We start from the raw sequence: 24,820 nt of genomic DNA on the forward strand, positions 1-24,820 counted from the left end.
CTACTTAGCTGGGTGGGATATTGCCCCAAGGTCACTACTCCCTTAATTCAATTTAATATCCTTGAATACAGGATTCATCTATATTTCACTTCCTGGTGCCCCTTTAATATTCAAACCATATATTTTCTAATTTTCCTTTCTCAACTTGCTATGCTTGTTTAAAATGCTCTTCATTCGATTTAACCAGAGAACAAAGTCTATGATGGGCATTTCTGAGAATTCCTTTTTCAATGCAGTTAACCTTAGTCTTAGGCAGACTCTTCAGACAAGGGCAAAAAGTATTCACGTTCTTCACCAAAGTACCACAAATACAGTCTCTAGGTCACATATTGAAATTCTTCACTGAAACCTCTTGGGCCAGATTTGCACAATTGAAATCACTCTCAGCAGCAAAGTCTTTCATATTTCTACTAGGATAGCCCATTAAGCCCCATTTAAAGCATTCCATTGCTTTACAAATCTACATTTTTCCAAACAAAGGCATGGTCAGGTCTGTCACAGCAATACCCCACTCCTGGCACCAAATTCTGTGTTAGGGTTTTACTGCTGTGAACAGACACTATGACCAAGGCAAGTCTTATAAAGGACAACATTTAACTGGGGCTGGCTTACAGATTCAGAGGTTCGGTCCATTATTGAGGCAGGAACATGGCAGCATTCAGGCAGGCATGGTGTAGGCAGAGCTGAGAGTTCTACACCTTCATCAGAAGACTGCTAGCAAAATACTGACTTCCAGGCAGCTAGGATGAAAGTCTTTTTTTTTTTTTAAGATTTATTCTTTTTTTCGGAGCTGGGGACCAAACCCAGGGCCTTGCGCTTGCTAGGCAAGTGCTCTACCGCTGAGCTAAATCCCCAACCCCGATTTATTCATTTATTATATATAGGTACACAGTAGCTGTCTTCAGATACACCAGAGGAGGGCATCGGATCTCTTTACAGATGGTTGTGAGCCACCATGTGGTTGCTGGGAGTTGAACTCAGGACCTCTGGAAGAGTAGTCCGGTGCTCTTAACCGCTGAGCCATCTCTCCAGCCCAGGATGAAAGTCTTAAAACCCATGCCCGAAGTGACACACCTACTCCAACAGGGCCACAAGTTTTAATAGTGCCACTCTCTGGGCAAGTTACTCTAGGCAAGTCACTTTCAGGCGTCTCCTCTGCCGTAGCTCTCTGCTTTATTTCTTGAGACAGGGTCTCTCACTGCCTGGAGTTGGGTTACAGATGAGTGCTATTGCAGCTGTCTGCCTACATGGCACTGGTGTCCAGACTCGGGGTCTTATGCTTGTGCACCCATCACTTTACCATTGAACCTTCTCCCCAGCCCCTTGAAATTTAAAATGCATATGAATTGCAAAAGTCATTGGCCCTTTACATACGAACACTTCTCAAAGGTAGCACTCACCTCTGACTCTTGCTGTGTCTTCTGGCATGCACCTGTGGGGTTTTTTTTGTTTTTGTTTTTGTTTTTTTTGTTTTTTAAAAACAGGCTTCAGCTTTACTCCTCCCCCCTGCCGCCCCCTGCTCCCACTGCTCCCCCACCCCCTCGCTGCTCCCCCCCCCCCTTCCCTGCCTCCTCGCCCTTCGCCTTTCTCCTTTCTCCTCCTTCGCTGTTGGGATAATGTTTATATGCACTGTGTGAAGACTTGTCTCTGTCCTTCCTTGCCTGCCTAAGGCACCTTCCTCGCCTGTGTTCTTAGCAGCTTGCACGTGCTGCTTCCTTATGAGCTGTGTGAATGATATGCAGACTTTGCTATGCAGCTATACATTCTATTATCTCTCCTGCTGCTCCCAATGTGTGGCTGGGTAAATCAGTAACAAATGTTCGTGTTTTATGCCTATACACACAGGACACCGAGCACAGCAGCACACTGCACTTGACAGTTGTTTTTGCCTTTGGGCAGTAGGGGGCTGTTTTTCTGGGTACTTATTAATTTTTCCCATGCCATTTTCTTTGTATCTCAGCACTGTTAACCTTGGGCTTCATGTTCTTTGTCAGTTTTTTCCTGGGACCTACCTTCTAGAGCCTGTAGGTGTGATAAGGATAGACATTAGGCTTTTCCAGAGAATACGTGCATGTGGTCTCTGAGATTGTTACACACTGTAAAGAAGGAGGTAGGGGTGCCTTTCCTTGTCTCTTCTAGAGATGCTAGTAAAAAAGATGACAAACATGCTGAGTACTTCTCTCTGTTAGCATGCTGAGTACTTCTCTCTGTTAGCATGCTGAGTACTTCTCTCTGTTAGCAAGCTGAGTACTTCTCTCTGTTAGCATGCTGAGTACTTCTCTCTGTTAGCAAGCTGAGTACTTCTCTCTGTTAGCATGCTGAGTACTTCTCTCTGTTAGCAAGCTGAGTACTTCTCTCTGTTAGCATGCTGAGTACTTCTCTCTGTTAGCATGCTGAGTACTTCTCTCTGTTAGCATGCTGAGTACTTCTCTCTGTTAGCAAGCCAACATAATAGCTGCCATCCTAGTACTGCACACCCTTTCTCACTTGTGTTCAAGGACTTTATTACTAGTGGTGTAGGTTTTAAACATTCAGGGTGAGGAGTCTCACATGCAAGCTGTGGGCTTCTATTCTAGGTGGGTGTACATAGGTAGTGATTTGCCAGCAGGCCACTTACATAATAGCTGTGGGCAGCAATTCCTACCACTTGGCAAGTGGAGGCAGGAGGATCAGAAATTCAAGGTCATTCTTAGCTACATAGTTGAAAGCCAGCGTGGGCCTTATGAAACCTGTCTTGAAATACAAACAGCAACAAGAACAAGGCCAAGAAACCCACTCAAAAGGAGAGGCCAGCCTGGGCTACAGAGCAAGATCCATGACAGTCAGAATTACATAGAAAGACCCTGTCTGAAAAAAAACACCACTAGCAACAAAATAAGCAAAACAAAAACAAGAACACACACACACACACACACACACACACACACACACACGAACCTTAAAAAATGGGGGTTGGGGGGCTGGGGATTTAGCTCAGTGGTAGAGCGCTTACCTAGGAAGCGCAAGGCCCTGGGTTCGGTCCCCAGCTCCGAAAAAAAGAACCAAAAAAAAAAAAAATGGGGGTTGGGGGGTTGGGGATTTAGCTCAGTGGTAGAGCGTTTGCATAGCAAGCGCAAGGCCCTGGGTTCGGTCCCCAGCTCCGAAAAAAAAGAAAAAAGGAAAAAATGGGGGTTGGGGAGTCTCCTGGTTTTTTGAGCTCAGAATGGTGATTTCTGACCACAAGGGAGAAAGCCGTCTTTCTATGTTAGGCATCTGTAGGAGACCAGAGGAGCAGGTACTCTTTCCTTTCATCAGTGTGAAAGAAGGTAGGCCAAGAAAAGAGGCTGGCATTGCCTTGGATGGAGGAAGTAATGAAGAAAGCTGGGGTCAGAGTCCTAATTGAGAGCTGTGAGGGGCCCTTTGGTGATAACTAGGGCTCTAAGAACAGGGCATGGAAAAGAGGATCAGGGAACAGTTGGAGGGAAGACTAGTCTGTTTATTAGCACAGCCACAGGAGGGTCCTTTGCGAGAGTGGCAGAGTGGTCTACTGTTGAGTGTACCCCAGATGAATCAGAGTCTGGTGGGGACAGCTTTTCCTGAAGGGGCTGCAGGAACTCACTGGTACCTCATCTGGGCAGACTAATATTTCTGTGTGGTGGAAGTGTTAGGATTCCATCTCACCGCACAGTTAAGTAGCTCTGGCTGACCTAAAATTCAGAGATCTACCCACCACTGCCCCACAGAATGCTAGGATTAAAGCAATAGTTCTCACCCTCCCTAATGATGTCTGACCCTTTAATACAGTACCTCATGTTATAGTGACACCTCCACCACCATAAAATTATTTTTGTTGCTACTTCATAACTAATTTTGCTACTGTTGTGAATTTTAATGTAAATATCTGATATGTGACTCCTGTGAAAGGGTCAGTTCAACCCTAGAAAGGGGTTGAGACCTACCAGTTGAGAAATGCTGGATTAAAGGCTTGTGTTACCATGCCTAGTCCCAGCAGGGTGGGTGGGTTTCTTTCTTTCTTCCTTCCTTCCTTCCTTCCTTCCTTCCTTTCTTTCTTCCTTTCTTTCTAAAAAGATTTATTTATTTATTTATTTATTTATTTATTTATTTATTTATTTATTTATTTATTGTATGTGAGTACACTGTAGCTGTCTTCAGACACACTAGAAGAGGGCATCGGATCCCTTACAGATGGTTGTGAGCCACCATGTGGTTGTTGGGAATTGAACTCAGAACCTCTAGAAGAGCAGTCAGTGTATATTCTTTTTTTTTTTTTTTTTTTTTGGTTCTTTTTTTGGAGCTGGGGACCGAAGCCAGGGCCTTGCGCTTCCTAGGCAAGCGCTCTACCACTGAGCTAAATCCCCAACCCCCAGTGTATATTCTTAACTTGAGCCATCTCTCTGGTTCTCCAACCCCAGGGTAGGGTTTTTTAATGTTTCAGATATACCATATTCCAAGGGCAGCTGTGGAACTCAGGGCACCTTCCAACCCTTCTTGGGAAGGAAGTTCTATGCCAAAATGATTAGTCAGTCCCAGTAGGCTACATTCTAAACCAGACACCAAGGCAACTGTGGTCAGGAGAACTGGGTGGTACAAGAAAGGGAGCTAGTGCCTCACCCCAAGGGAGACAGAAGTGGCTATATGTGTCAAAGTGCTTGGTAAGCATTCTGGGGGTAGTCAAAAGGGACAAGATAGCAGCTAGGTCTATTCCAGTGTGGACTAGAACCAGTCACAGCCTCTGTGGTCTAAGGGAGGACCTGAAATTAACAAAGAGTCTGAATTGGGGGCCACACCCAAGACCAGAAGCGGTAAGGCGCTTGTTAGGGACAAAGTGCAAGGTGCAGGAAGGCCAGGTGCCTGCCTGCTTTCCATTCTACTGGCTAGCTTTGCTGTATGGAGAGTGATCTTCTGACTAGAAATAAGAGTAAAAATATTTTCAGTCATTTGCAGGACTGAAAACAGCAATCAAGGCATCTGGATTTATTAAATATGAAGAGACTTATCTGTGCAGACACTGCAAATGGGATATGAGATTAGCAGAATATCGTATTGCTCTGCACAGCTCACAGCAGACCTGGCTTCTTCCAGTTGAGGTTGTGTCCAGTCCCTGTGGTGTGGTTTGTTGTTTTCGTGGTGTGCCCCACCCCCAGTATATTCAAACTTGTCAGAATAGGATTATTTTTGGCCTCTAGCTATGTTGATGCTCTTCAAACTCTGGGTCACTAAGTCAATGTCCACACCATCTGTATCATCACTACTCTTTTGGGAGGGTAGAACTCACCCTTTGGCAATGTCCTCTGGCATCTGGTAATACAGAAGTGATGAAATTGGTGCTATAAGAATTTAGCTGAGAAGCCAGCAGTGATGCTCACGTTTAATCCCAGTACTCAGGAAGCAGAGACTGGCAAAGCTCTGAGTTTGAGGCCAGCCTAGTCTACAGAGCAAGTTCCAGTACAGCTAGGATTACTCAGAGAGACCTTATCTTTGGGGGTAGGGTGGAGTGGGGGTGGGGGCAAAAAACAAAACAGAAAAAAAGTAAGGAAAGGAAAGAATTTGCTGAGGAACACTGCCTCCAATGTTATTGGAAGCTCAGGAATACACGACAAGACTTGTTTGGAACTGTAGGAGTGAAAATTCAAGTGCAGGGTTGCTGAGAAAGTTTCTGCTAATGTTTGTTCTCTGAAATTGAGCTCCAGTTAGTTTCTATTCCCATAACAAAAGGAGACAACCCTGATTTACAACTGGCCCTTAGACCATCCGCTTATCAAAGAACAGGCTTTTAAAGGATTGATCATAGGAATAGTCAAGGTCTCAAGCACTATAAGGCTTGATCCATCTTTAAGCCCCCTGTGCTCTTTTCAGAAGAAGCATAATTTTGCTGGGTTTTCTGCCTTAATTCTCACCCTCGGTAACAACCATGACAGGAACAACACATTGTACTTAAGAAAGGATTCAGGCAGCACCTGCAGTGTAAATGCCCATCTGCCCTAGTGGTCAGGCCATAGTTTCCCCTCTTCGTTAAGTTGTTGAGATCTAAGCTGGAACCTGAGGGAGCTTTAAGGAGGACTGCGCAGGTGGAATACATAAGGCTAAGGCTGAGATGCGCAGGTAGTGTTCTGTTCCCTTTTGTGCTGAATCCTTTGTGTGACTACCAGAACCAGTCATGTGCTATTACTAAAAATCCATTCCTTTTCCTTTATTATCCTTTAAGGACTCAGGGTGATTTCTCATGGGAAGGCATATTAACCCATATCACTGGTACACTTGACTTACTGCTCACCAAGCACATTTCTTTGTCCAGGTCTCTGATTGTGGTTTGTTTTCCTACGGTCTCAAAGCTGTCACAGTATGCTATATCCTGGAACTGTCTGTTACCTGCATAAAGCTACCTGGTGTTCTCTTGAGTTGAGGCTGTGTTGTGTCAACTGGTAGTAGTGAAGGTCCTTGCCAGCAGTTTGGGAGGACTCTCTTAGGAGTCTGGCTCAGCCTTCAGTGATGACACAGAGCCCATCTGTGCAACTATATCCCTGTCAGACGCCTGTGCTTGCTCCCTCTTTCTGTATCCATGTGAATGATGGGAATATGCTACTTATCAATAGTGTTTGATTGACTTTCTGACCACCCTTGGGGCTGGGTATTGGTAGGCTGTTCTGCATCTCTAAATTCTTACTATAGTTCTGTGGTTGTTTACTTCTTGGTCACTTTTATATACCTACCAGAGGTCAGGAAGAGGGACAGGTAGGTCTTTTGAGATAAACGGGAGGCACGATTCTGAACACAGGTTTGTTTCATCTCAGTGACTTTTATCGCCTACTGGGTGATGCTTCCATTTCCAGTGAGAAGCCCTGCAGTCTCAGCACTCACACTGGATCTCGAGCACCTGCTCCTGCTATATCTGTTCCTTCCTATGCTTCCTGTGCGCTGGGCTGGTCTTGGTACTGTTCTACTCCATTATTCTCATGTCTCTTGTGGCTCCAGGGATCTTTTCTCATATCTGTGCCATACCTGTATGCACCTTGCCAGAGCCACAGCCACAGCCAGAGCCAGAACTTCAGAAAGTAGGTAGAAGAGGCCAGAACTTCAGACATGTTGTTAGTAAAGGATCCAGCAGTGTGATGTTTTATATGTAATTTAATATATATATATATATATATATATATATATATATATATATATATATATATATATATATTTGGTTCTTTTTTTCGGAGCTAGGGACCGAACCCAGGGCCTTGAGCTTCCTAGGTAAGCGCTCTACCACTGAGCTAAATCCCCGGCCCCGTAATTTAATATATTAATTATTATGGGGTAGAGAGAGTATGAGTATGCTGTGGCATGCATGTTGGGGCCAGAGGGCAACTTTATGGTACCAGTTCTTCCACCTTTACATGGTCCAGGGATCAACCTCAGGTTGCCAGGCTTGTGTAGCAAGTGCTAACTGCTGCACATCTCACTCTGTGCATGATGTGTTTGCTGTCTCTCACTGATATTTCTACATGGGGTTTTCTGTGATTTCATAGGTGCAGTGCTGTAGTCCATACATGCTTTTTAGTAAGTAGACTGAGTCTGAGTCGGTTTGTGTTTTGGGGGTCAGAATGCTTTTGAGTACCAACTGGACTGACTTTTATCCCACTGAGTTGAAACCCAGAGTCCCCAACTTGCTGTTAGTTTGCCAACAAACCCAGTGCTACAGGAAAATAGGCTGTGACCAACAGTAGCTACTATCTCAGGTCCCATAGCCCAAAGTAATATGCTTCTTATTAGCAGATACGTGCCTGTTCTTTCCTTTTAGAAAATATTTATTTTCTTATTTTCTTTTATGCGTATGAGTGTTTTTCCTGTATGAATGCATGAATACCGAGTACAGTGCCCTCAGAGGCAGAAGATGATATTACAATTCCCAGAACTGGAGTTACAGGTGATTGTAAACCACTATGTGGGTGCTGGGAATCAAACTCAAGTCCTGAGAGAGCAGCAAAGTGCTCTTAACCACTGAACCATCTCTCCAGCCCCCACATCTGTTCTTTCTGTGTTGTGTGTACAGGTAGAGGGAGGCAGTATGTGCTCTCAGACCTCTGTTTGGTCCATGTGCATAGGTCTTCCCCCAGAGTATGAAAGAGAACTTTTGTTAGGGTGGTCCTGTTTATGTCTGTATATAAATGTGTTTTGATGCTGTGTTACTGTTTTACAGTGGTGCACTATCTCCTGTCGTTCTTGTATCTCCTGTTGTTCTTAGTAGTTAGACGTTGGAGCTGGGCTCCTTGATCCTCTTAGGAAGATGTGACAGATATACACAGACTCTTGCCCTGTGGGAATGGGATGTGACTTGTTTGGACTGTTCATTTTACAGGTGAGAAATGCAGAACTGCAGTCTCACAGTACTCAGATATAGAGTTGGGTAGGGGCTCAAGGCACTCACAGGCCTAAACATAGAGGCTGGCTAGCCATCCACTGACTGTGCTGATTGTAAGCAATCTCTTGGGACAGTCCCCCTGTACTTCATGCCCAGGGGCTTCTCTTTTCTTTATGGTAATTACCTTTTCTTTTCAACCTTTTTCTCTGATGTTTAGGTCTGGCCATTGCTATGCTGAGTGCCTCTCCCCGATTCCTCACCACGACTTCAGCCAGGCTGATTCCCCAGGGACAGGACATGTCTACCAGGGTAGATTTGCTAGTGTTTGTAAACATCTCTTCTTTTGTATTTCAGTGAGGATGCCATGAGGAAAGCTGGTGTGGCCCACAGTAAATCTAGCAAGGATATGGAGAGTCATGTGTTCCTGAAGGCCAAGACCCGGGTAAGACCTTGCTGGCCAGAGGGCCAGCAGAGCAGTTCCAGGAGGAGTGTACTGCTGATACTGAACCCTTCTACTGGGATCTCAGAGAAGGGAGTGCTTGCTTGCTGCTCTCAGGTACATCTGGCTGCGCCACAGCACTCTGGAACCTCCCATGTATCCATGGAAAAGTCAAGACTCTTAGGGGGCACTGTGGCTACAGGCCCTGCCTCTAACCCCGGCCTCATTACTGACCATGCCATAGGAATGTAGTTGGCCCTGTGATTCCCACAGGGAACTCCTTGGATCCCATTGCTTCTATAAAAGAGATGCTGGCTTTGTGCTACACATCCCTGAGGCAGGAGTCTAGAGTCATCCTTGGTTTCTCTGTTCAGGGAGGCGGCCAATGCTGGGGAAGTTGAGGCTGGAACTTTCCGGGTAGAATTGGAAGAAGAATTTCCAGGCTGGTGCAGCACCATGGCCTTTATATAACCTTCCAGTGTGTTAGTTCTCAGGAGTGGAGATTAGAAATGAGACAAAAGACTGTGAAAGATGGCTTAGCAATTACAAGACCATACTATTCTCAAAGAGGACTCAAGTTCAGTTCCCAGGACCCATGTAGGATGGTTCACAGCAGCCTAAGACTCCATAGACACCTGTACTCACGTGCAGCACATCACTCCACTCCTGCCCGCACCCCTACCCCTACCTCTACACAATTTTAATTTAAAGCTGGATGCATGCTTTTAATCTTAGCACATAGGAGGCAGAAGCAAGTGGACTTGAGGCCAGCCTGATCTACATATCAAACGTTAGGCTAGCCAGGGCTACAAGTGAGACCATCTCCAAATAAATAAAATAAGTAATCTTTTTTTAATAAAAGAAGTGATAAAAGTGGAAGAAATGAAGTGAAATTGAAGTGGAGATGGACAATGTGTTTGTACAAGTATATGAAAGCACAGATTTCAGGAGCCGAGGACTGCTCTGTGCATGGATAAAATGCATTAGTTTTTCTTTTCCAAGCTTTGTTGAGATTGAATTAAGGTGTATCAAATTCACTCACTGGAGGTGTATAATTCAGTCATGCAGTGTAGTGTTAGAGAATTTACACAAGTTTGTAGGCATTAGCAGTCACACTTGGTTTGCCCGGCACCAGCTACTGCTTGTCTACTTCCCCATTCGAGCCTGCCTTTCAGCATAGTCAGCATGATGTGGTTTGTGCAACGTCTTTCACATAGCACAGTCTTGTCAGGGTTCGTACACGAACTATGCTGTAGTGCGTACCTGATTCCTTTTTCTTCTTTTCAAGGCAAGATTTCATGGTATAGACTAGGCTGGCCTCAACAGAGATCACCTGCTTCTGTATTAAAGGCATGTGCCTTCTTTGTTGAGTTATAGTCCATCCTGAATGGCCGTATCATCTTCTGTACATTGGTGAATGGGTTAGTCTTCATTTGAGTGGTTTTCATTTTGGGTCTATCAATGAGTAATGACTTATTTAAAGTACTCCTATACTAGGGGGTTTTGTTGTTTTTGTTGTTGTTGAGACAGGATTTTTTTGTTTAGCCCAGGCTGTCCTGGAACTCATTCTGTAGGTCAGGCTGGCCTTTAACTCAGAGATCTGCCTGCCTCTGCCTCCCGAGTGCTGGGATTAAAGGCGTGAGCTACCACACCACTTGCTTTCATCTACTAGGTTTTGTTTGTTTGTTTTTAAGATCTATTTCATTGGGAAAACAAAAAACTCCGTACATACTTGAGGTTTGAGTTTCTAAACTGTTTTCTGGAGTAGCTGTGTTAAGAACACCAAGGAGCCGATTCTGATGCTGTCACACTAGGGTCTCTTTTATTCAAGTTCGGGCTTACTTAATGCCAACTCTGATGCAGCAGGACCAGCAGGTGAAGCCCTGGGCCCTCACCGTGACAAGGTTGTGTAGGAAGTGGGGAGCAAGCATAGGGTGTCCAGCCTGGCAAACATCTAACTGAAGGACTACTGTAAGCCAGTAGTGCTCTGGAGCAAGGCCATGAATAATCACAAACGTCTGAAAGTGCATCTGAAACAAGCAGACTAATTTTGATTGACTGTTGCCAGGGAATAGCTAGGGAGTGACTCTGGGGTATGGGCCAAGGACAAGCCATGGGGTCCATCCTGGTACCTGGTGCAGCTTAGGTTCAGCTGCAGGCCAAGTTCTTAGGAGACCAGTCCCAAGATGGAGTAGGTTTGTCCTCTAAGCTGCATGGAGTCTACCAGCAGCATAAGGCTCTGTTGCCCCCAACATTCGCCATTGTCTTTGCTATGTGTGTGAGAAGTGGTTGCCAGTACTTCTGATTGCTGTTTGTCTGTGTAGTGATGATGTCACATGTCTGTAGTGCTTTTGAGCGGTTTGTAAACATTCTGTGGTAAAATGTCCATTTTTATCCTTAGGTCATTTTTTAATTAAGTTATTGATCTTTTTAGTAATTTTTTACATATTTGGATATCTAGATCATATAATTTGCAAATATCTGGGAGATGGAATATTTTTATTGTTTAGGTCTCTGTGTGTGTGTGTGTGTGTGTGTGTGTGTGTGTGTGTGTGTGTGTGTGTGTGTGTGTTTGATGTCACTGCTGTTACCAGGAACTCTATCACTGAGGTATATCCCCAGCCCTATTATGACTTTCCTTTTGTTTTTGAGATATGGTTTGTTTCTCCATGTAACCCTCATTGTCTTGGAACTTGCTAGGTAGAGCAGGCTGGCCTCATTTTACAGAAATCTGTTTGCTTGTCTCCTGAGTGCTAGGATTAAGGTCGTAGGCTACAGTTAAAGGAATTTTGGTAGAGACTTAATTGAATGAAGTTGGATGTAATGATGCACACCTTTAATCTTAGTACTTGGGAGGCAGAGGCCGGTGGTTTTCTGTGAGTTTGAAGCCAGTTTGGTCTACATAGTGAGTTCCAGGACGGCTGGTGCTGTAAGTGCTTGGGACTATGGGGTTCCGGGTAGGGACTGATAGGCAGGACCAGATGGCATCAACAACAAAAACCTTACTTGAATCATTTATTTCCAAAATGTAAGTTTTATTGATTCAGCTTGCTTATCAGTCTAAAGCTTGGTGTCTTAAAGGAGTAACCCTTTGGTTCTCCTGAGTCTGTGAGTCTGAAGTTGGGTTGGCACTTCTCCTTGTCTTACTTCTGATTTCTTGTGGCTGCTTTAGGGGTTGGGCTGGGCTGGGCTCAAAGGTCCATTGAAGGCTTCGCTCATGATTGTATGCTCCTTTAACCTACGTAGCTTTCACGGGGTCACTAGTGACATAACTGAGACTCCATTACATCGCTGTGTTTGTGTTTCTGAGGGAAGAGATGGAAGCTTCTGGTCTTCAGAAGGTCCTAGAACATTCTCTGTATACTAGCAGTTTAAGACCAGTGCAGGAGGTTCAGAGAAAAGATGCCTCTGCCTTTGGTGTGATCAGTATCCTGTTTGGACCAGGGAGTACAGTGACTCTTGCATGGCCACCACAGAGACTGGCCATCTCAGAGAGCTTTCCAGTGTCTGATGAATAGGCCATAGATACCAAAGCAGGAGCTAGAGCTCAGCCTCTCACCAGTGCAGTTCACTCCGCCTTGTCTGTGAGTCACAGCCTATTGACTGTTGGAAGTAGTGCCTTGATGATACATCTTTTCAAGCTGCTGTCTCTACCTCCCTGACTCCACAAGGAGGCCCCGACTAACTGGAAGAGAGCAGTTTGTAAGAGCAGTGTTGACCAGCCTGTATTTTTATGTCTTGATTTTTTTTGAGACAGGTACTCACCGTGAAACTTTTGACTAGCCTGAAACTCACAGAGATCGCCTGCCTCTACCTTCCAAGTGCTGGGATTGAGGACGTGTACCCCATGCCTGGAGGTCTCTGTAGTTTTCTAGACAGTATGTGTGAGCACTGACATCTGAGCGCCCTCTTTTTACCTGCTCTTCCCCATGGAGGTCAATGCCTATTATGGTAGTGAGAACCTTTCTAGTTATGGAAGAAGGGAATGGTCTTGCCTTGAAATCCTGACAAGCATGCAGGTCCAGAAGCACCCACACCTGAAGGAAGCCAGGATTTCATTAATCACTCTGGCTGTTCAGTGTAGACTCAGGAGAGCCATGAATGTTCTTGTCTGGAAGTGTGTACCAAACTTTTGCTCGGTGGTAGGCACAGGCCTCCACTGTGTGGGCTTGTGTGTAAAGTTCTCCTCAGGCTTCATGATTCATTTACAGAATCTAAAGTGATGTGCATGATAAATCCATATCATCAGTACTTAAAATATTCGAGCCCACCTGACTCCTCACTCAGCCCTAGAGTATTCAGTGGTAGATTAGTCACTTATTGTGATGCTGTGACAAAATGCCTTACAGGAAGCAACTTGTGGAGGAAAGGGTTTATTTCACCTTACAGTTGAAGGTACAGTCCAGCATAACCAGAATGTCATGGCGGCATAAGGCACGTCGCAGCTTCAGTCAGGAACCAGCAGTGCTGGCACTCAGCTACCTAGCTGTTTTTAATGCAGTCCAGGACACCAGCCCAAGGAAAAGTGCTGCCTACCTACAGTACAGCCGAGAGGGCCTTTCTGCTTCCCTTAACCTGGTCTAGATGAGCACTCAGAGACATGTGCACAGAGGTGCCTCTCGGGTGAGTCCTACTTTTATCAATAGTGACCATCCTACATAGTTACAGGGCAACTCAGATTCTAACTCCCTACCCAGGCTAGTGGACAGTGGGGATGTTTGGGTGTCAGGGCTGACAATCTTGGCCATGTCTCTTACTATCTTCCATCTACCGAAGCACAAAATATTCAGGTCCACTCATCCTTGATGTCCTTAATACCCGTGTGTTGGACTGCTCTCGGTCTAAAGGAGGTTAAGAGAGAAAGGACAGTTGAGGTCTGGGGCGATGGGCCATGTTAGTAATGGCAGCTTCATACACTCCGACCTGCCTTGCGTTCACTGAATGAGAAGGCATCAGGTGTGCATAGCAGGAATCGTAGCACGCAGTCTAGAGAACAAGACTGGAAAGAACAAGCAAAAAGCCTGAGGTCCAGCTTCCTGTGCCATTTGAACATATCTTTCCCTATTCCACTTTTTTGCCCAGAGTTGAGACACTGGAAATGCTCTGTGAAAGAATTGAGAAAAACAGGCCTAGGTTAGGTGTGAACCACATGAAAAGATTTGTGGGGGAGGGGGGTTGCTGTTTGGTTTTATTTGTTTGTTTGTGACAAGTCTCTATATAGCTGGAACTGGAACTCACCGTGTAGACCAGGCTGGCCCTACCTCTATCTCCTACGCACTGGGATTAAAGTCATATACCATCAGACCGGGTTTTGTGGGGGTTTTTTGTTTTTTTATTTTTTTATTTTTTTAATTTTATTTTGAGGCAGAGTCTCATATTAGGCTAGTCTCAATAATTCAGAAATAAGTTCTTATATTTAGCATTATTTTATTGACATGAATGTCAAAAGAATTTCATGCAGAAGAGTGGCCCTTTTAGCAAATCGTGCTGTGACAACTGGATTGCCATATATATATATAGGATACTGGTTTAGACCTTAGCTTCATTTGGTGTACAGAAATCAGCTCTTCGTGGCCATTGAGATGGGTTAGTGGGTAAGGACATTTGCTGCCAGGCCTAATGACCTGAGTTTACTCTGAGGAACTCGAATGGACCTAGAAAGAACATAAAAGGGACCCTACCACATGCCAGAATGAAACTGGTTAACTTCTGATGCAGGGACTGCTGTCTAGCTAAATCTAGTTTACTCCTTCCAATTTCCTATTTCCCTTTACACTGGATTTAACAGTTGTTTCATTAGGAATGTTTTTATTATCTGTATATTTATTTTACTAAAATATATTAGATCAGATCATTCCATAACTTATACTACTTGCAGAAATTATGACTTGGATAAACAATCTTTAAAGATAATAAAATATCTATCATATTTTTAAAAGAGGTTCAGTCACTCTTGGCTATGTAATAACCAGAAGCTGTTATCTAACTCAAGACCACAAGGATTTATACCTACATTTCCTTCAGAGACCAAGGTCATAAATTCAGACTCACCCACCTACCCACCCCCTTGAGACAGGATTTCCCTGTGTAGTCCTGGCAGTTCTAGAACTAGCTCCATAGACCAGACTGGCCTTGAACTCAGAGATCCAAAAAGAAATTTATTCAAAAAACAGCACTTATGGAAAGCTCCATATTTCTCTTCAACTACCTGGAAAAAGTGAGACTCCCTTAATTTAAATTCTATAAATCAAAATAATCTTTCATTTAAAAAATTTAAAAATAATAGAAAAGCACTAGTCATAAGTAGAACACATTTTCAATCCTAGCATCAGGAGGCAAAGTCAGGCAGCCTCTGAATGGCCTGCCTGGTCTACAGAGTGAAATCCAGAACAGCCAGCCAGGGCTCCATAGACTGTCTTATAACAAAAAATTGTAGTGAGTTTCAGGGAAATCAGGGCTACATAGAAGGATAGAAGGGGTCTCTCTCTCTCTCTCTCTCTCTCTCTCTCTCTCTCTCTCTCTCTCTCTCTCTCTCCCCCTCTTTCTCCCCCTCTCTCTCAGAAAAAAAAAGGGGCAGAAAGGGGCTTGAGAGCAGCAGAGGATCTGAGTTCAGTTCCCCCCTCCCATACTGGGTGGCTCACGACCGCCTACAACTCCGGTTCCAGGTGATGTCATATTCTCATCTGGCTCCCATGAGCACCTGTCTGTGTACACATAAACACAGAGAGACACATAATGTAAGATGAGGGTTTTGAGAAGGAGCTCAGTGATTAAGAGCACACAGTGCTCCTGCAGAAGATCTGAGTTCAGTTCCCAGCATCCACATCAGGCAGTTCCAACCACCTGTTATAACTCTAGCCCCAGAAAGACAGTACCCTCTTCTGTCTTCATCTGGCACTGCACTCGTGCACCACCCTTCACATGTACACATTTTAAAAATAAAATCAGATATTATGCGTTCTTTTGGGACTTAGTAATAATAGGAGGCAAGGTGACAGTAATTTAAAAAACAGTCTATTTCCTTTTTTTTTCCTCTTCCGGGGACGGTGCTTAGGGGCACTCAGGATGGTCCAGCGTTTGACATACCGTCGTAGGCTTTCCTACAATACAGCCTCTAACAAACTAGGCTGTCTCGAACCCCTGGCAACAGGATCGTTTACCTTTACACCCAGAAGGTTGGGAAAGCACCTAAATCCGCGTGTGGCGTGTGCCCAGGCAGACTGCGAGGGGTTCGTGCTGTGAGACCCAAAGTCCTTCTGAGATCGTCTAAGACAAAGAAGCAGGTCAGCAGGGCCTATGGTGACTCCATGTGCGCCAAGTGTGTCCATGACAGGATCAAGTCGGCTTTCCTTATTGAGGAGCAGGAAATCGTCGTGAAGTGTTGAAGGCACAAGCACAGAGTCAGAAAGCAAGTAAATGGGCGACTTTTTTAAGTAATAAAAATCAAGACTTGGTCTACGAAAAAAAAAAACAGTCTATTTGATGTGCTCCCCCATATTGTGGATTGAACCTAGGGTCAGCCAGAGGGACTAGTGACAATATATACTGGAATCCAGTTGCTCCTGCTGCCTAGTGATCCTTAGCTGGTGTGACAACTCTAGGGGGAAGACATTTCCTTAAGGAATGGCGTCACCCCCTTTGGACAGTCGCTTTTGTCAGCCCCCTTCCCAGACACCTGGTCAGGCCCTGCATCCCAACCTTTACCTTCTGAACCTCTGTGTTTACTTCTGAGTGCTGGGTCCCAGGTTTACGTGACCACACTAGTTTGTGCAGTGCTGGTGATTAAAGCCAAGGCTCTGTGCATTAGGCATGTGCTGTACTATAATCAGGCTACATCCCTAGCTGTAGACAACAGCTTTATAGCTGCAATTCCAAAAGCACAAGCAACAGAAGAAAACAGGCAATTCTGACTGCGAGTGGTAAAGGCAGCTGCCAAGCCTGATCAACTTTAGTTCTATCCCTGCCACCCACATGGCAGGAGAGAACCAGTTCCTGCAAGTTGTTCTCTGACCTCTACTTGCATGTGTGTACCATGTCCACTCTACATATAAAGTTAATCAAAATACAAACTTTCTGTGGATTATAGGACACATTAAAAGAATAAAAGAACAACTCCTGGCGTAGCAGAAAATATGAATAATATTTGATAAGGGTTGACTCTATATAAACAACCCTAAAAATAGGCAAAGGATTTGAGTAGATAGTCCCACACTAAGGTATAAAATGGCCAATGTGCACATGAAGAGCTATTCACTACCACTTATGTCAAAGGCTAGTGAGATGGCTCAGTGGGTAAACACTGGTAAAAGCCGTGCAAGAGAACCAACTTGTAAAAGTTGTCCTTGACCCTCACACATGTGCAGTGACACAAGGTGCCCACACACATGTCATAGATACGCACATGCACACATAATAGATAAAGTAAGTTAGAAAAATAAACACTGTGAGAGGTAGACATAATGACATACTCTTAGAATTCTAGCACTCGGGAGACTGAGTTGGGAGGAGTGCCACAAGTTCAAGGCCAGTCAAGGATTCTGAGATAGTGAGACCCTGCCTCAAACAAACAAAACTCCAAACCTTAGTGAGATACCAGTTCACACCTATTATGATGGCTGTGATTTTTTAGAATATTTATTTATTATACATAAATACACTGTAGCTGTCTTTAGACACACCAGAAGAGGGCGTCAGATCTCATCACAGATGGTCGTGAGCCACCGTGTGGTTGCTGGGATTTGAACTCAGGACCTCTGGAAGAACAGTCAGTGCTCTTAACCACTGAGCCATCTCTCCAGCCTGATTTTTTTTTTTTTTAAGAAAATGTATAGCTGGAAGTGATATATCTGTACTCTCTGTTACTTGGGACCTGTTGTAGGATGACTTTAGACAAGCATGGTAATGTTATAAGACCCCTGTTAGAAAATACAAAAGACAGGAAGCAGTGTTAACAAAATATAGGGAAAACAGAGCTCTCATCCATTGCTGTAAAGTACTGCAGCTGTTATGAAAAACACCATAGTGATTTCTCAAAGGATGATGACCCACTCTATGTATGTACTCTTAGGTATTACTTAGCATAAATGAAACATGTCCATTAGAACCTTGTACTGATGTGTCTAAAGTGGAGGGGCTGGAGAGGTGGTCTTAGTGTTCAAGAGCATTGTCTGTTCCTCCAGAGGACCAGGGCTCATTCCCACATCCTCTGGTGTATCGCAACACTGGTAACTCCAATTCCAGGGCATGTAATGCCCACTTCTAGCCACCTTAGTCACTGCACGCACTTGGTGCATAGATAGACATGCAGGCAAGATACCCATACAGAAACTAAAGTAGTAACCTCTTAAAGCCCAAAGTAGGGACAACTCAAATGCCTATCAGCTGATGGGTTGATAAACAGAATATGTCCACATCTAGCAATATTGTCTGACCATTTAAAGTATGAAATGTTCATGCTAACACAAAGTGAGTCTTTTTTTCCGGAGCTGAGGACTGAACCCAGGGCCTTGCGCTTGCTAGGCAAGCGCTCTATCACTGAGCTAAATCCCTAACCCCCACAAAGTGAGTCTTAATAACTTGATAAACAGTCTGTATGTGAAGTAGAACAGGCACAAAGGACTGAATTTTGAGCCTTTTGAAGTCTGCATTTGAGTGGTGGCACCACACACATTTAATCCCAGCACTTAGGGGGCTGGGGATTTAGCTCAGTGGTAGAGCGCTTAGCTTACCCTGGGTTCGATCCCCAGCTCCGAAAAAAAGAACCAAAAAAAAAAAAAAAAATCCCAGCACTTAGGAAACAGAGGCAGGTGGATCTCTGAGTCCAAGACCAGCCTGGACTACAAAGTAAGTCTAGGACAGCCAGGGCTCCACAGAGAGACCCTGTCTCAAACAAAACAAAACAAAACAAAATAAAAGCCAACAACTGCATTTTGTGTGTACTTCGATAAGATCTGTAACAGGCAGATGGATGGTGAATTAATGGCTTCCTGTGTCCGGTGTAATAAATGACTGACCACAGATCCAGAGGCTCTACCCTGGGGCTGACCTTCATTTGTCTTGTCTGTGGTTGGCTAGTTTAGCTTTGTTCCTGCCTGCATTTCTTTCCTTCTTTTCCTAACAGGGCCTCCCTTAGTCCCCTCTGGTCTTGAACTCACCCTTCTACCCTGCTTTTTCATCTTGTGACCCAAACCATGAAACAGCACGTTTTTGAAATAATGAGTAAAGCCCCATAGTTTCCCTTTGGTGGCTCTGTTAAGATTGACCTACAGAGTTGTTTGAAAGTGTCTTTCATCTTAGACCATGTATGTTTTAGAGTATGAGTGCCTAGCCTTCTCCTATCATTGGCACACAGCTTCCACCAGTGACCAAATGTTATCCGTGTTAAACTTAAGATGCTCTTGCAGCTTCACTTGTGTCCCTGTTCTCTCCACAGAGAACTGGTGCAGTTTGGGGTTTTGCTTATGCTTTTTCTTCTTTCATAGAAAAGGACCACTTAAAAGATTTTTTTTCCTCTATATAGTATTCTGTCAACAACTTGATCTTTGGTTCTATTGAGTTTTGAGTGTTTCTTTTGGTTTCATCTTTTCAGGTGTTTAAACTTGGCATGCTTTCTGAGTGCAAACCGATAGCATAACATGTTAGAAAAAGCCTATCTCCTGCCTGGTTCCTGATACTTGATACTTTCCTGTGCTTTGGTCTAACTTGGCGTATGTTTGTGCAGATTTTTATAACTGTATTCAGATTCCTTGGGTCTTATACTCACAGTAGCATGTGATGCAGGGTAGTGGATGATACTGGTGTTTTCCTTCTGGTTTCTTATGGGAGCTTGTTCTAGACCACTGCCCTTTGTTCTTTCTACAGGACTAATGGGTATTTTTGAAAGTCTGTGAGACTGACACTATACCTGGACCTGGTCCTTTGTACCTTTTGGGTGTGTATACTCTGGTTCTGGCGTTGTTGTTTATAGTCTCATAATATCCAGCTTTGGGTATAGCCTCAACACATCTAATTTTGATGTTGAGCAGTAGAGGAGTAGAGATAACTCCACCTCTTTTCTTGGTGTTCCTGGAAGTTTTGAGGACTTTGGAGATGAAGGAACAGAGGCTGGGAATGCTCACACCTATGAGAAGGCCAGCCAGGCTACCAATGCCTACAGCTGAAGATGAGCAGCCAAGACACATAAGGTAGCCAAACCTGGGGTCAAGGGCTCAGTGACAGTAGCTGAGGTCTCCTCTAGAAAATCTCCATGGCAACTCGCCCATACACAGCCCCAACGTGTTCCTAGATGCCCAGTCCTTGGGAGATGCATAAAATGTATTCTGCATGTGAGAAAGCTCTGTAACTAATTGGCCTCTGTGCTACATCCTTCTCTCCTGGTCTATTGAGCTGAACTGGACCTTAATGGCTATCATACTGTAGGCCAGGAGTGTGGTGCTAGCCATCTCAACATGGTGTGTCAACCCACCTGACTCTAGGAATTAGGTTTTTTTATTGTTTTATCCCAACCTATGTGTGGATAAGACTTTGGGGACTTGCTTCTATGTTCCGTCTATTGTGTCCTAGGTCTAAGTAAACATAGGTCATTCCTTTTAGAACTTATTCCTTCCAGTCAAGTCTTTCATGGTGGCAGGTAAAACAAAGAAACAAACAAACAAAAAGCTCTGCCTGCTGAACTATTTTCAAGATAATATGAGGAGATAGTACAGGCCTTTAACAAGAAGCTCTTGCCTGGCTCTAGGGTTCTCTTCCACTGGACCTTGGCAATTTCATTTCCATTCCTGATTCTTCAGCTCCAAACACCCCTTGTTCCTCATTCACCACAAGATCATACTTTGGATACTAAGCCTCAGCAGACCTCTGATTGTGGGGATTTCGTCCACCATTGTCTTTTCAGTCAGAAATTGATGAGGCATTAGAAATGTACCCAGAACCTCTTGTTGACAGAACCTCTTCCATGTTCCTCTCTTTCAGCTGTGCCTCCTTTCCCACTCTGACCCTAGCCCTTTGTGACAGATTTTTCCTGGTTTCCCCCTCTTACTCTGTGCTGATTCCTTTAGCTGGGAAATAGTGATAAATGGAGTCTGTTCAAGGTAGATAACAGTTGTGGAGAGTCCTAAGGTCTGCATACTCGCGTAGTCCATCTTCTTCTGTCTTCCCTTTGTCGTCTCTTCAGTCCCAAGAAGATTTGGAGAATAGTCATACAAATAGTAGAGACAGGGCATTTCAGTAGGAGGAAAGATAGATGACATGAACCAAGCATCTCTTTGTTGGCCTCTGGGTAGACTCATGGTAGTGATTTCCCTACAATACTGGAGTGGGTATCCTTAGATGGACAGAAGATAGGCAGCAGAAGCAAGTCCCACTGGGCACTTTCTGGAATGGGACAGCACAGAGAGAAGGCTTGTTCAGGTAGTGGTCTTCATCTGTCACATTTGAGACAACTAACATCTGTGCAACTAACAGAAGAGCATTCCTAGTCATCCTGGAAGTTTTAGAGAGCTTTGGAGAAGAAGGAAGGACCATACCTCTCTTTTGGAACACTCATGCAGATTGGTGTGTGCATACCTGTCTCAACAGCAGGGGAAAGGCTACCACAATGCTGGCATAGAAAGCAAAAGCACTAACTTACCAATAGTGCACACTCGTGACCTTGGACAAGGCTTCAGACACTGCACACTGACTGCCTTGTAATAAGGGGGTGCTGCCTGTGTCCTGGACTACTCACTGCCTGATCCTACCTGCCCTTGGGAATGGGGGTGAGGTGGCGTGGAATCAACTACACAAACTCTGACATTGACCTGGGAACAGGTAAGAAACACCAAAGGGAGCTCATCTGAACGCTGTTACAAGGTCCTTTAAAACCCTCCACTCCCGCCCCATTGGTCCCCATTGGTCCCACGGAAGCATCTCTTCTAAACAGCAGTCCCCATTGGCTGGCATTGTCTGTATCAGCAATCTTCAGTCTCACAGGCAGTCTTCAAGTAGGTCCTCCTGCAGGAGATGCCTTTGCAGCTGCATATGCCTACAAGAGGGGACTTTCTTAGCTGAAGTGCTCTTCATATTAGGGTGGACGCTCTCTACCCCCTTCTTAATTTGTGCCTCTGAGGGGGGAAGTCACCGACAGCTCCCCTACAAGAGATGGATTCCAGAGGAAGCCAATGGGCATGAGTGGCTGTGGTCATCTCAGGCAGTTTCAGAGTCCAAGGTTTAAAGGATGAAACTCAGCTGGGTGGCTGGGCTATCAAGGGGTAGAAAGGGAAAGTCACTTGTCTTTGTTTCTCCATTTGGGATTAAAGTACTTCTGTTTTTACTTTTAGGATGAATATCTTTCCCTTGTGGCCCGACTCATTATCCATTTCCGAGATATTCGTGAGTATGAATTCCTATTTGGGGATAATTGTGGCTGCCTGTTTTGTGGCAGTGTAATAGGAGCTCTCAAGGTGGCCTCAGCACCTGAGTTGGAACAGTGCATGTTTCTCTTGCTGCCTCAGGATTCCCCACCTTCCTAGGCCTTAAATGTGGCTCTCAAAGTGATTTAAGTTTGCTATTGTTCTCACTTGTCCATTCAGTCTCCTTCGTTAAGATTTAGCATTTGCCCCTGGGCAGTTCTTTTTTTTTTTTTTTTTTTTTTGGTTCTTTTTTTTTGGAGCTGGGGACCGAACCCAGGGCCTTGCGCTTCCTAGGTAAGCGCTCTACCACTGAGCTAAATCCCCAGCCCCGCCCCTGGGTAGTTCTTAAGTAAGCAGTTGACCTTGTAAAAGGGGTTTATTCCCTAAAAGTTGATTTTTATTAATCCTAGGAGGCCTGAACTATGTGTTTCTATTAAATGGGGCATTTTTAAGTCGGTTCTGGAGTCCCAGCTCCCTCTCTTTGCTGGGCTGAGGGTCCCTTCCCTCATGGCTCCTCTGATCCTAGTAGGTACTGTTGTGGTGCTGTTGCCTGGCAAGGACTTCCCTGGCTTTTCAGATGTGAGTTACCATAGCCTCCCGGGGCAGGATGCTTGGCACACTTACGTTAGGCAGAGGTGTGCCAGGTGCTTCTGGATGGCCACAGACAGTTTAATGAACACTGAGCTCCAGTCGGCAGTGCTCCTCCCTGCTGTATAAGCACTGTCCTAATTCCCACATGGTTTGGTTGTAGATTGTAGCTGCAGTCACTGCTTCAGTGTTAGGCCTCTAAGAGCAAGGGAGGACATTGTGAATTCCAAGGCTCCGTGATAATTACTCCACATGGCCTTTACAGAAAGGATTGTTTTATTTACTAAATGATGTGTGTGTCTGTGTGGGGTGCACATGTGAGTGCAGGTGCCCATGGAGCCCAGAGTCATCAGGTCCCCTGGAACTGGAGCTGTCAGTGAGGCTCTGGGGAGCAAACTGCAGTCTGTTGGTCGCTGAGTGCATTCCTAGTCAAGTGTGATGACTCGGACTTTAATCCCAGCACCCAGGAGGCAGAGGCAGAAGGATTTCTGTGAGTTTGAGGCCAGCCAGAAATACACAGTGAGATCCTATCTCAAAATAGAGAAAAAGAGCAAGTCATGTTTTTTTTTTTTTTTTTTTTTTTTTGGAGCTGGGGACTGAACCCAGGGCCTTGCACTTCCTAGGCAAGCGCTCTACCACTGAGCTAAATCCCCAGCCCGCAAGTCATGTTCTTAAACACTGTCATAGTCAGTGTCTACTGCTCTGATAAACACATGACCAAAAAGTAACTTGTGGAGGAGAGCATTACTCTGTCTTACAGTTTCAGGTAAAATCATCACTGAGAATATCAGGACAGGAATGAAAGCAGAAACCGTAGATGAGTCCTGCTTACTGGCTGACTCATGATTGGCTCAGCCTGCTGTCTGCTGTCTTAAAGCACCCAGGACCACCAATCCAGTGGTGGCACTGTGCACAGTGAGCTGGGCCCTTCCACATCAATCATCAATCAAGAAAATGGCATCACTGGTTTGCCCACAAGCCAGTCTGGTGGGGGCATTTCCTCAATTGAGGTTCCTTATCCCAAAACAAAACAAAATGGCTACAGCTTGTGTGTCAAGTTGACATAAAACTAGCCAGCCCAACCACTGAACTATCTCTCCAGCCTAATTCCACACTAAGTTTTTACCAGAATGGCCAGCAAGGTAGACGCCACAAGAACTTAGAACATGTAGGGGAGAGAAAGACTTAAGAGTTGGTCTATAGAGCAGTTAGTTGGAGCTCCTGGCATGGATTTCCATGCCCAGTTCTTTAGGATGGTGACCTGAGATACACACAGCCCTCAGGGCTCAAGTGGGAGGCTCTGCACCACCAGTCATTGGATGCTCCTTCTGGGAGACAAGGTCCTCAGCCTTGAACAACCTCAGATAGCACCTTGTAGATTCCCTTACCTAGAATGAGATAATGTCACAGTAGAGTGAGCTGGAAGTGAAGATGCATGAGTTCTCAGAGCTGGGCTTTCAGCCCCAGCATGGATTCCTGCCACTCCTGTTTGTGATTCAGGATCTGAGTCTTGGAAGAAAGGAACAGCTCAGTAGTCTCCAAGTCCAGCGTGTGCTAGCCTTGGACGTAGTTCACTGAGATGGACCCCAAGTTTCTTTGCCCACTCTGCTCCCAGACTCCTTTTGTATGCAGTAGTGCTGGGCAGAGGTCTCTCTTTTGTCATTACTAGGATACCAGTGGCTCCTTGGGATTGAGGCTAGAGGAGGCTAGCCTCCTGGAGGCTCTGTCGACCTTGTTTTTATGTAAGGTCAGTTTAGCTTTAGCAAATGGCCTCTGCTCAGAACCTGCAGACCTGACCTACTCAGGAGAAATGAGTGTACATGCAAAACTGTTTACATTTGGGTTTTCTGTTTGTGTTTCTCTGTAGATAACAAGAAATCCCAAGCTTCTGTCAGTGGTAAGTCTTCCTTCTGAGACTGTTATCTCCACCCTCCAGTATGGTGTGGCAGAAATGAGATAGTGTGTGCATAGGTCGACCACTTGTGGGACAGGAGCATTCAAAAGATCTCAGGTGAGGTGGCACTGGTTGGCCGTGCCCCAGCTTCTACTCCACCCTTT

At 44.9% G+C, this 24,820-nt stretch overlaps 1 protein-coding gene and 1 pseudogene across 10 annotated transcripts in view; both read left to right on the forward strand.

The window, feature by feature from the left end:
- Nucleotides 1–24,820, forward strand: part of Med15 (mediator complex subunit 15) — a 74,662-nt gene that overhangs the window by 15,563 nt on the left and 34,279 nt on the right. For all 9 annotated transcript variants that reach the window (XM_039088530.2, XM_006248702.5, XM_063270660.1 and 6 more), the window contains exons 2-4: nt 8,702–8,789; nt 22,103–22,154; nt 24,630–24,659. In XM_039088530.2, coding sequence (XP_038944458.1) covers nt 8,702–8,789; nt 22,103–22,154; nt 24,630–24,659 — 170 coding nt within the window. The remainder of the gene's footprint in view (nt 1–8,701; nt 8,790–22,102; nt 22,155–24,629; nt 24,660–24,820) is intronic.
- Rpl34-ps2 (ribosomal protein L34, pseudogene 2) lies at nt 8,796–18,574 on the forward strand (annotated as a pseudogene). Its single transcript, XR_005491504.2, has one exon. The product of XR_005491504.2 is annotated as a ribosomal protein L34, pseudogene 2 (transcript).

Source organism: Rattus norvegicus, chromosome 11 (genome assembly GCF_036323735.1).
Source record: "Rattus norvegicus strain BN/NHsdMcwi chromosome 11, GRCr8, whole genome shotgun sequence".
Lineage (NCBI taxonomy): Eukaryota > Metazoa > Chordata > Mammalia > Rodentia > Muridae > Rattus > Rattus norvegicus.